The sequence below is a fragment of the Eulemur rufifrons genome, chromosome 14, assembly GCF_041146395.1.
Source record: "Eulemur rufifrons isolate Redbay chromosome 14, OSU_ERuf_1, whole genome shotgun sequence".
Lineage (NCBI taxonomy): Eukaryota > Metazoa > Chordata > Mammalia > Primates > Lemuridae > Eulemur > Eulemur rufifrons.
Window position 1 is genome coordinate 15,301,870 of NC_090996.1, and position 12,274 is coordinate 15,314,143.

The 12,274-nt window shown below is 56.8% G+C and overlaps 1 protein-coding gene across 1 annotated transcript in view; it reads left to right on the top strand.

Moving 5' to 3' along the window:
- The window catches only part of CARD11 (caspase recruitment domain family member 11), a 31,396-nt gene extending 22,593 nt beyond the window's left edge, over positions 1–8,803 (top strand). Inside the window, exons 19-23 of the mRNA XM_069486630.1 lie at positions 795–930; positions 1,854–2,033; positions 4,762–4,886; positions 6,233–6,348; positions 8,552–8,803. Of these exons, the coding sequence (XP_069342731.1) occupies positions 795–930; positions 1,854–2,033; positions 4,762–4,886; positions 6,233–6,348; positions 8,552–8,756 (762 nt within the window). The 3' untranslated portion in view covers positions 8,757–8,803. The remainder of the gene's footprint in view (positions 1–794; positions 931–1,853; positions 2,034–4,761; positions 4,887–6,232; positions 6,349–8,551) is intronic.
- Positions 8,804–12,274: the final 3,471 nt, after the last annotated feature.

Sequence of the window (12,274 nt, forward strand, 5' to 3'; positions counted from 1 at the left end):
CCTGGTGTGACCTAAAACCCAGGTGGACACAAACAGGTGGCAGAGAGACACCAGGTGGGAGGGAACCCTGGCAAGGTTTGAGGTATTCCTCAAGGGAAGACATCTGCAGTGACACACTATTGTGCCCACATGTCATACAAAAGTCTGGAAACCTTGAGTTTCATATGAGAACATGCCGCCAGTTAGCACCAGGGCTGGGCTGAGACCCCAGCTTGCCTGCATTCTCCTTCCTGCGGAAGGAAGGGTGCGGGGAGACAGTGCAGCCCCGGGAACATGGTGTGAACCTGGCCTCTGTGCCCACTGCTGGGGCATCCTGTCTGCCCTCTAGGACTCAGCTCTGTGAATTGTAGCAGGAAGTGGGTGCCCCCCAGAAGACTCGGGGAAACCGAGGCAGGGGTTGGGCCATGGTGAGCAGTGTTGAGGGAGACAAGGCTGTCTGGCGCATGACCACCACTTGTACAGTGTGTGGGCTGTCAGCCAGGGGCCCTCACCAGCCAGGGCACCTCAGGTCCCAAGTGCCAGCAGAGGCTGCACCCAAAGTCCCCACAGGAGTGTAGGTGGGACTGACGGAGATGCCATCGGGGCCTGGTTGGGCAAGAGTCTTGGGAGCTCGGGCATTTGCTCACTTGTTGACCTACTGACCACATCTACCCAGTTCTTACAGGGAATTGACTGGCCCAGGGACCCCCGGGGCAGGGCTGGGATTTGAACAGAGGTCTGGCTTTGTCGGGATCAAGGCGGCTCCACCTGGTTAGAAGCAGGAGACCGACTGGTCCCTCCCTGTGTTCCTCCAGTTTGTCAGCAGGTCCGAAAACAAGTACAAGCGAATGAACAGCAATGAGCGGGTCCGCATCATCTCGGGGAGCCCACTGGGGAGCCTGGCCCGCAACTCGATGGATGCCACCAAGCTCTTGACTGAGAGGCCGGAAGGTACACGGTGACCGCAAGGCTCCTCCCCACCGCCACAGGCCACACAGCCCCACCTGAGGACACATCGTCCCCATGAGGGGCCCAGAAGTCTGCTTGACCAGCAGGACCATGCAGCCTCCTGGGGTGACGTCCGCCAAGCTCACCCCTCATGGCGCCATGGTCACTCTGAGCCCAGATGCCATGTTAACGGGGCTGTTTGCTGTGAAGCGTCAGGGACTGATTTCTCCACCCACCAAGCGCCTCTTGCCATTTACCCAGCCAGTGAGGGGCCCCTGGGTACACCGTCCCCCATGGCAAGGCCTGGCCGATGGTCAGCCAGGCCCCCAAGCTCAGGGGAAGGCAGGCCAAAGCCCTAGGGGACAATCAGAGAAGGACCAGGGATGAAGTCAAGGGGCAAGGCACTGGATTCTGGAGGATGTTAACAGACCCCCAGTCCCAAGCCTCTGCCCAGCACCGCACACACCAGCCAGATGGGGTTTGGCAAAGTGGAACTGAGGCCACATTGCCACCGCCTGCCATGGCCTGGCTCCCGCACCTCACGCTTCCCTGGTGGATGGTGCCTGCGGGTCCCAGGCCGTGCCCCTCCTCTGAGAAGCATCCTTGACCAGCTGCTATAGCAACCCCTCCCTCCCAAGCCCCCGCCAGGATCCATGCCTTCTTTGTCTGCTTCTGCCCCACCTCCCAGCCCCGCATGAGGTCCCCACAGATGTGGCCCCTGAAGATAGGGCTGGATGCTCGGGGCTCCCGGCTAGGCCTCCATGGCTCCTGGCCAGTGGGGCACGGGCGCCGCCCTGTGCAGTGGCCTCTGGGACCCAGCCCCAGGTGGCGCATCCTCCCCGAAGGCCTTCTGGGACCCAGGGCCGAGCGGGCACCCCGGCGGGGCGGACAGGGCCCTGACAGCCGCCCTCTCCTGCCCCCGCCAGAGCTGGACCCAGAGAGCGAGCTCGGCAAGAACCTCAGCCTCATCCCCTACAGCCTGGTGCGCGCCTTCCACTGCGAGCGCCGCCGGCCCGTGCTCTTCACGCCCACCGTGCTGGCCAAGACGCTGGTCCAGAAGCTGCTCAACTCGGGGGGCGCCATGGAGTTCACCATATGCAAGTCGGGTGAGCAGAGGCGGCTGCCTTGGGGGGCCCGAGGGAAGCCCATGGACAAGGTGACCACCCCTTCCCTCTCCACCACCCCCTCCAAAACCTTCCCACCTCCTTCCTCTTCCTCTATCCCCGGGAGTGGAGAAGCTGCTTCCTCCTCGCCAGGTATAGACGGTGAGGGAGTGAATACACTCCCACGTTGTCCCCATGGCCTGGGAAGCAGAGAGAGCCACCTCTCCTCACCTCAGGGTGAGAGGGTGAAGGTCACAGGGTTAGCCAGGAGTTTAGGTCCCCTCTCAAGGCCCTAGGCTCGAGGCCAGCCACCTGTCACTCTGGGTCTTGGTGTCCTCATGCACAGCAGGGTGATGGCGCCCACCCTGGAGGCTGGTGTGAGGTGGCACAGATCGCAAGGCCTAGCCCTGCTGTGCTGGACCCATCATCAGAATCATCGGTGTTTAAACACGTGGATGCCAGGCCAGGCATGGTAGCTCTAGCCTGTGATCCCAGCACTTTGGGGGGCCGATTGCTTGAGGCCAGGAGTTCAAGGCTGCGGGGAGCTGTGATTGCACCGCTGCACCCCAGCCTGGGCAACAGAGCAAGACCCTATCTCAAAAAAAAAAAAAAAATGGATGCCCCATGCCCACTCGGACCAATTAAACATCAGATGTCCTAGGTTTTTTGTTTTCTTAAGTGGTGGTAAAATAAGCATAACACAAAATTTACCATCTTAGCCATTTTAAGTGTACAGTTCAGTGGCATTAAGTACATTCTCATTGTGCATCCTGCTGGCCACCATCCATCTCCAGAACTCTTCACCTGCAAACTGAAACCCTGTCTGCATTAAACCCTCACTCTCCACCCCTTTCCCCCAGCCCCCAGTAACCGCAGTTATACTTTCTGTCTCTCTGCCTGGGGGTAAGTCATCAACCTGTTTCCTCCTCTGTAAAACCAGGATCCTGGCGGCCACTTCTCATAGAGTTTGCAGATGGCAGAGCCCAGCCTGGGTCCCAGGTTTTGCCCCCCAGGGGGAGCAGACAGGGCACAGACGTGGGTTCCACAGCTCTCTGAGCGGGGACTGCAGCCCGCCTCCCTTCTTAGCAGGGCTCAAGTGGCCCCACAGCCCCCAGGCCCCAGCATTCGGGAGCACGGGAATCTTTGGAGGGTGTGCACTGATGCCCATCTCCTGCCTGACCCCTGAGAGCCAGTGGCTCCATCAGGGACAGGCTCGGGGAGAGGGATTTCACTTCTGCCTGAAGCCCCAAGCACTTTTCCCCTGACACCCTGGCAGATGGGAGGCTTGGTAAAAGCCTTATTTGAAAACCCCACTTAGCCCCATTGACCTCTATAGACTTGTCTTGTCTTTCCCTTGGTGTCTTCACAGCTGGTGGCTGTGGGTGGTTCCCTGCGTGCTCTGAGTTTGCACTCAGTACCTGGGGACTGGGCTGGGCTCCCCCAGGCCAGCCTGGACCTGAGCAGAGAATTTCAGACCTGAACTTACTCCACACTTCTCCTTTAACAAAAGGAGAACCTGAGGCCCAGAGAGGTTAAAGACATGTTTAGGGTCACCCAGCAAGTGAGTGGAGCCTCTGATACACACCTCCTCCTCCAGGAAGCCTGCCTGCACCCTTCTCTCCTACACTTCCTCAGTGCCCCCACATTAAGTAGCCTTCCCTGTACCCACTAAGTTTTATTATATAATTATCTTCTCCCCAGCTAGATTGCAGATTTTTTGGTACAACAGCTGTGTTTTTAACATATTTTAATTTCTACTGCCTAACCCTCAGTAGGGTGGGGTGGGTGGGTGGACGATGGGTGGATAGATAGATGGGTGAATGGATTGGTGGGTGGTGGATGGATGGATGGATGGGAGAAGGGGTGGGCAGATGATGGTTGGGTAGGTGGGTGGGAAAATGGATTGGTGGATAGAGGATGAATAGATGGATGAGTGAATAGACACGTGTATAAATGAACGAATGATGGGTGGATGGGTAGGTGGGTGGATGGATGGATGGTTAAATAAACAGATGGATGAATGGATGATGATGGGTGGATGGATAGGTGGGTGGATGGATGGATGGTTAGGTAAACAGATGGATGAATGGATGATGATGGGTGGATGGATAGGTGGGTGGGTGGATGGATGGTTAGGTAAACAGATGGATGAATGGATGATGATGGGTGGATGGATAGGTGGGTGGGTGGATGGATGGTTAGGTAAACAGATGGATGAATGGATGATGATGGGTGGATGGATAGGTGGGTGGGTGGATGGATGGTTGGATAAACAGATAGATGAATGGATGATGATGGGTGGATGGATAGGTGGGTGGGTGGATGGATGGTTGGATAAACGGATGGAGGGATGAATGATCATGGTTGGCTGGTTGTATCAGTGGATGATGGTGATGGGGGGTGGACAGATGATTGGGGGGTGGCACAGGAGATTCTTCATAGTTGGCGACTGGAGATCAGCATGGCACCAGTGCCTGAGTTACTTGGTCCATGAGTATGTACTAAACACCTGCCCTGTGGGCTGCCATGGGGAGTGTGAGGACATGTGACCTTGGCCCTGCCCTCAAGGGGCTTCACAGTCCAGTGGAGGGGACAGGGTTCCTGTAAACATGGCCGGAAGGGGGTCAGACACCGAGTCCTGTAGAGCCCAGCGGGGATGGGCAGGCTCTGGATGGGACAATCGGCCCAAGCCCCCCTCATGCTGCCTCAGGACTGGTCCCTCTGTCTGCAGACATTGTCACGAGGGACGAGTTCCTCAGAAAGCAGAAGACAGAGACCATCATCTACTCCCGAGAGAAGAACCCCAACACTTTTGAGTGCATCGTTCCCGCCAACATTGAAGCCGTGGCGGCCAAGGTGAGGTGGGCACTGGGGGGCTGGGCGGGGCCAGAATACTGGAATTATCTTTGGGAGGCCCCCTGGCTCCAGGCGAGGGTGGGATGACGAGCTGCTCTCGCCTCCCCACGGCCAAACCTTCTCCACATCCGCCCCGTGTTAACTTTCTCTCTCCGCCCTCGTTCTCCGGGCTCTGACGTGCCTTTGTATTTTGGAACCACCTTCTATTTTGGTGGCTTCCTGGTGCTGGTGTGCCGGTTCACATTGTTTAGGGACAAGTGTGTGTCTGGTTGTGATAACAAGGGCCAGACATAGAGGGCGAGTGTGTCAGGGCGAGAGACAGGACGAGCGAGCAGGTGACAGGCGCCACATTCACTGAGCAGGAAAATGGGGCATCAGAAAGGTTGCTGGCCGCGCGGCGGAGACATTGTCCGCACGCACGGCCGAGTCTTCTGGAGCCAGGTGTCATGAAGGAGTTTTCTCTTGTCCTAGCAGTTGGCAGGTCCGAGACAGGGCAGTGTAGCCCCAGCGTCCTGGGCAGGGGCTGGCACCCAGCCAGGATGTCCGTCTAGCCAGTGGTCACTCCTGCCCGCTCCTTGCGTTACACACACAGATAAAAGCACAGGCAGAGCCATCAGCCGTCCTGGAACAGTTTATTGTTTTTTCTGGGCTATAGGAGTTTAGGAAATTCTGACAGCTGGAGTGGCTAGAAAATGAGTTGGCAGGGTTGGAGCCGAGAGCTCGTGTTGGCTGAGAAGGTGGTGCTGTCCGGCGCGGTGCTGCTAGAAGTCTGGGCAGTGGCCACGCCGTGGGGGTGGAGAGCATGGGGTGTGGGGGTGGTGAGTGGCAGGAGGTCCAAGGGGGCGCTGGGCTGGCCCTTTCCACCCCTGGGCCTGGGTGTGTGAGCTTGTGAGCTTCACTGAGATGCATGCTTAGGACAGTTTGTATGTTCTCTTCCAATGCAAAGTTTGGTGGCTTTTTAAAGCGATGCCTCTGGTGAAGCAGGGGTTGTCCTTTTTCGGAATGAGGAACTCACTGTTAAAGACCCTGGCAGAAGCTCCCAGCCCCCCTCACCTTCGTGCATTTTCTGTCGTCTTGCCTAGTGCCAAGGATGCCCTTGAAGGCCCACAATAGTAGCAGGTGTTTTATTCAAACGCGTTCCCACGGCCTGCTTCGCCCAGGTGGGGGCCTGGCGTCTGCCAACGGCACACCGCTGTGCCCGGCAGAGTCCTGCGGCTCCCTGCACAGCCGGGGTCTCGTCTCACGGAGGCCGGGTCTCACCTGTGCAGCCTGGCCCTGTGTCCCAGCCCCACCCAGGTTGGGGAGGGCAGGTGGGCCACCGCTGACCACAGCCACTGTGCTCGCAGAACAAGCACTGTCTGCTGGAGGCCGGCATCGGCTGCGTGAGAGACTTGATCAAGTCCAACATCTTCCCCATCGTGCTCTTCGTCCGGGTGTCGGAGAAGAACGTCAAGAGGTTCAGGTAGGGCTCCCAGGCCCCCGGCCGCCCCTCCCCCACACACCCACCAGGCCCCTGGCTCCCCGGCCCCCCTCGTCCCCTTAGCAAGTCCTCATTGAGTACACGACCCAAGTCCTGGGCAGACCCGGCCCCAACCTCAGGGAGCTGACGCCAAGTGCAGCCTCAGAGACGATAACTCACACTTGTGGGACAAGTGCTGAGGGGACAGGGCAGGACACCGCATGACCCAGGGTAGTGGAAGGCCTCAGGGATGAACTTGTGACAACCACTGCGGGGAGGGGCCCACCAGATGCTAGAGGAACAGCTGGCGCCCAGACCCTGAGGCAGGGACGTTCCCAAGCAGGCCAGAGTTTGGGTGCATGGAGAGAGGAGACGGACCCAGACTGTGTCGGGCCACGCCGGCCACGGGATGGATGTGACTCATTATTCCAAATGCAATGGGAAGCCACTGACGTTCCGAGCAGACCAGTGATGTGGTCCAACTTAGGATGCAAAGGCTCCTCTCCCCTCTGTGCCGAGACAGGCAGGATGGCAGTGCGGGGCCGGCGCTCTCTGCGAGGCCACAAGGAACAGTCTGGATCCTGTCCAGGGTCGAGCCTGTGGGGTTCATTAGAGGGCTGGCTGTGGGGTTTGAAAGAGGGGATGGCACTGAGGTCTGGGGACTGGGCGACAAGGACAGACTTGCCCATAAGTGGCATCTTCTCCAATCCCCGCCGCTTCTCCGGCACAACTGCAAAATAAACATCAGGACTCCATTTTACAGGTGGGGCCACTGAGACTTAGACAGGTTGGGCCACTTCATTCTTTCTCACCAAATATTTACTGAGCACCTACTAAGTGCCAGGCACAGGGAATCCAATGAGCAAACGAGATGAACGTGCTCACTGCGCTACCTCGTGCCCGTTAGGATGGGCCCGCCAAAAAAAAAACGGAAACTAACAAGCGTGGGTGAGGATGTGGAGAAATTGGAACCTTGTGTGCAGCTGGCAACAGTGTAAATGCAGCCGCTGTGGAAGACGGCACGATGATTCCTCAAAATGTTAACAATAGAGCTGCCCTTGACCAGGCTGTCTGCTCGTGGGCACGTGCCCAGGAGGATGGAAGGCAGGGTCTCTAAGAGATATCTGCACACCGTGTTCACAGCTGCGCCATTCGCAGGCGCCACAGGGTGGAAGCACCCAGGTGTCCGTTGATGGGGAATGCAGGAGCAAAATGTGGTTTATCCGCACAATGGAATATTGCTCAGCCTTTAAAAAGGCAGGATATTCTGACACCTGCCACAGCATGGATGAACCTTGAGGACATCATGCTCAGTGACATAAGCCAGCCACAGATGACAAACCTGTACAGCGCCATTCGGATGAGGTCCCAGAGTAGTCAGAGTCCTAGAGACAGAGGTGGAACGGTGGGCGCTGGGGCGGGCGGAGGGCGAGGGGGAGTCAGCGGTTAATGGACTTGCAGTTTGGGAAGATGAAAGCGTTTCGGAGCTTGGTTGTGCAACAGTGTGAATATACCTAACGCTACTGAACTATCCACTTAAAAAGAGTCCAAATGATGAATTTTATTTATTTTTTTTTTTTTTTTTTTTTTTTTTTTGTTGTTGAGACAGAGTCTCACTTTGTTGCCCAGGCTAGAGTGAGTGCCGTGGCGTCAGCTTAGCTCACAGCAACCTCAGACTCCTCGGCTTAAGCGATCCTACTGCCTCAGCCTCCCGAGTAGCTGGGACTACAGGCATGCGCCACTATGCCCGGCTAATTTTTTCTATATAGATTTTTTTAGTTGTCCATATAATGTCTTTCTATTTTTAGTAGAGACGGGGTCTCGCTCAGGCTGGTCTCGAACTCCTGACCTTGAGCAATCCACCCGCCTCGGCCTCCCAGAGTGCTAGGATTACAGGCGTGAGCCACCACGCCCGGCCGATGAATTTTATTTTATGTGTATTTCTTCATGATCAAAAATAAGCATTTGTTTAAATCCCCACCTATTGGGATTCGCCTAATGAACAACACGAAAGGGCACAGTCCGCAGCGTGAGGAGGTGGCAGGTGCTCTGGGGGTGCCAGGCAGGGAGGGCAGGTGCCGCAGTGGTCAGTGGGGGGTCGGGTGGCCCAGGGACCCACAGTGGCACCACGGTGGCCAGGCTGACGGGCATCACACCAGCGCCCGGTCCTGCAGCGTCCCCACGGCCCCCGCGTGTCTCCCCGCAGGAAGCTGCTGCCCCGGCCGGACACGGAGGAGGAGTTCCTGCGCGTGTGCCGGCTGAAGGAGAAGGAGCTAGAGGCATTGCCGTGCCTGTACGCCACGGTGGAGGCCGACATGTGGGGCAGCGTGGAGGAGCTGCTCCGCGTCATCAAGGACAAGATCAGCGAGGAGCAGCGCAAGACCATCTGGGTGGACGAGGACCAGCTGTGAGGCAGACCCCGAGTCTGAGACCCCCACGGGGGCACACAGCCGTCCTGCTGCCCACGGAGCTGCCCAGCCGGGGGCTCTGTCCTACCCGGTGGTGGAGCCCCCAGGGATGGATACACCTGGCGGGGGCGGAGCCAGGTGTAGTTTATTCCACCCGGGGCTGGCCGGGCCCGGCTGTTGGGCCCTGCTGGCTGAGCAGGGAGAACGGGGCCCAGAGGACGCCAGCCAGAGGCCCGAGGCCAGCCGGCCCCTCCAAAGCCGGAGCAGCAGTTGAATGTAACGCATGGGACAGGGGTGCTCCCCGTAGGGCCTGGGGACGCACCGTGAGCACATTCCCAGGCAGGACACGTTCCCCCATCGAGGAAGGGGGAGTACACCACGCTATTATTTCTCTCTTGCATTAAAATTTCTCTATTTCTTTGTTTTTGATTTTTTAAGTTGTTATTATTTAATAGTTTGCAGAGGTTTTCAGTTCCTGCCACCTTCCTAACCTGAAAACCACTCCCAGCATGCTTAGTTGACACCCAGAAGGGCTCCGGCCCCACGTTCACTGGTGGGATGAAGGTGGGGTGACCATGCATCCCAGCTTCCCCAGACAGGCCTGATTCACACCTGGGCTGGGGGCATGCTTACAGAAGCACCCACTTGGACCAGCGCCTCCTGACTTGGACGATAAATTATACCTTCACCTGGGAAGGGTCTGTCCCTCCGTAGGCTCTGGGGAGGTCTTGCTGTCTGTACCCTGCACCTGCCGACTCCCACCCCCAGGCAGGGCCCACTTACTCTGCGCTTCCTCCACACACTGCTGTCCCTGTCCCTGTGCATTTAGTGTCCCTGCCGTGCAGCCTCACGTCATCCCCCAGTTCAGGAGGGGGTCTGTGCCCCACTGCCCGGGAGCCGGGGGAGTGCAGGAGAGCTGTGTTTCCTCAGCAGCGGGTAGCAAAGGCCCCAAGGGTTCTAGAACCATTCCTCTCCTTGACCCCCTCGATGCACCCTTGCCGAGTAGGGACCCGACAGGCACAGCCGAACCAGACCAGGTCGCACCCTCAGCCGGGCAGCACACTGCATAGGCTGGGATTCAAATCCAGGTCTGCTGGTGCGTTTGTGGGAACTGTGGGAGCAAGTGCTAGTTGACAGCCCGACGTCCACACTCCCTTCCTTCCCAAGAGAATCTGGATTTATTCTGGGAATCTGTGGGCACAGCTAAAAGATACATTTCCCAGCCTTCCTTGCAGGTAGGTTAATCAATGGATTGGAAGGGGAGGTTTTGGGGAGAGACAAAGCAGACAAACACCACTTTTCTGCCTGGGATGCAGACATGATGGCTGGAGCTCCAGCAGTGATCTCGGATCTTGAGGTGATAGTGAAGAACAGGCACCCTGGGCAGGGGACGGTGGAGCAAAAAGATGAAAGGAGCCACAGTCGCTGGTGACACTTAGAAGCCCAGGACTACTGTTTGGGTTTCTTTTACATGAGACAAAGAAGTTTTTACGTTGTGTTCAGTGCCTGTTAGTTCAGTTCTCTGTTACTTGCGGCAGCCTAAAGCAATTCCTGGCAGATACAGAAGCAGTCCTTTCCCCAATGGTTTCAAACACCACGGGCATGGGGGTTGATCCTCTGCTAGGTTTTTGCCACATAGGCAAGGTATGAATTGTTCATAAAAGAATTCAATTAATAAAGACCCAACCTAGAAAACAATACTGTGTGGCCTGTAGCATTTTCTGGCATTTTGACCCCTGGAAGACAAACGAGCACGCCAAAGCGCTGGGAGGTGCCAGTGAATGGACGGGGGTCCTAGTAGGGCACCTCGTTCTCTCCTCTCTAATGATGCATCCCTACATCGCCGTTTCTGAGCTTGCCGGGAAGTGCAACATCTCTGAAAACAAAAGCATTCCTCCAAGAGCCAGTTAGCAATCTGCTTTTTCCAACACAGCCCCCAGAAACAAGTTGGATGCGCCGGGTATAGAGAGGCCATGATTCCTCGGCCCAGCTGCGGTTATTTAGGGCCGGAGAAGCCGCCACGCCAGGAGATGCGGGGGCTGGAAGGCCTCTGCTTCCATCTTGTTAAAGCCCTAAGTGAAACAGTAAATTTCCCCCAAGCCGAGGCCACGCATTTCTCCCTGGAAGCCGTGCTTCCTTGCAAAGTGCTTAGTGCCGAGTGGACAGACGTGACTGGAAAGGAGTCCCGGATAAAAGGCCTGTTGATTGATTTATAGTTATTTAACTTCAGAATTTTGGGGCTTGTCGTGCAAACTCGTGGCTTGCATGTAATTTGGGGGGATGGGGGGAGGGGTGAGACAGGCCATGCGTGGGGAAAGATATCGGAAAAGAATTTGTGGTGGTTTTTTTTTTTTTTTTTTTACCCTTTACCCAAGTGATGGTAACCAGGCCCCATATTGCAGGGCTCGGGGGTGGATACTTGCTAATGAGAAGGGTGGGAAAAGACCAGAGCCAGGGCAGGAATGAGGCTCCCTGGGCCGGGCTCTCCCCCGGATGAACCGGTGAAATTAGCGGGAGGCTGGCATTGGCGCCCGGAGGAGCCCGTCACGTGCAGATTTCAGAGGAGATCTCCAACATCTGCTGTAGCTCCCGGGTCCTGCTTGTCAGCTACTGACAACCCCTGCGGCTGCCTGGAGGGCCAGGCAGGGCCTGGGGCTCCCAGGGAGGGACTGCACAGAGCTCCCTGCACGGTCTGGCTGCAGCTCCAGTTATCTCACAAGAGTCTGCATGCCGAGCTTGCTCACTGGAGCCGGCCCAGGGTGCAAGGAGGCTGCCCACACAGCAAGCCGGAGCCTGTGCCAGGCTGATAACACCTCAATGGTGCTCGGTCCACCTCACAGGACCCAGCCAAGCAGCGCAGAGCCACTGCAAGATGCAAGCCCCAGCAATCGTGTCCCATGTGTAGATGCACACTTTTCTGGGGAGAAAGTCCAGTTTTTCTCAGATTCCCAAAGGGTCCTATAATCCCAAAATGGTTAAGAACCATTGCTCTTGAGTTTGGCAAATATTTTTTGAGCTCCTACAGTGTGCCAAGCACCTTGCAAATGTTATTTTACTTTACTTACCCCAAAACTCTTCTCTGTTTTATACAGAAGACAAGTGAGGCTCAGAGAGGTTAAGTAACTTGACAAAGGTCACACAGCCAGTAAATTAGAACTCCATTCAGGTCTGGTGGATTTGCCAACAGCAGCCTGTTAGCTGGATCTTCCAATCCAGAGCTGCTGTTTGGGGCCCCGGAGTGCTGGCCGTGCATCTCCTCTGCTCTTCAGGGACTAGGGAAGTGGTTGCTGTCCTGGGCAGTGACTGGCATGGGGCTGGGGTCATAACATGACAGATTGAGACTCTTGGATGAGGCAGCCGCTCACACCCAGCAGCACCAGCTCAACTGGCCCTGGGCTTCTACCTAAGCAGGCCACAAATCTGGGGACACTGGCTTTCTCGCCCAACCCAAGAAGGAGCTGCTTTGGGGAGGGGGCGAACGCAGGAAGGGAATATCTTTGAGCTTTGGCATCATGCCACCA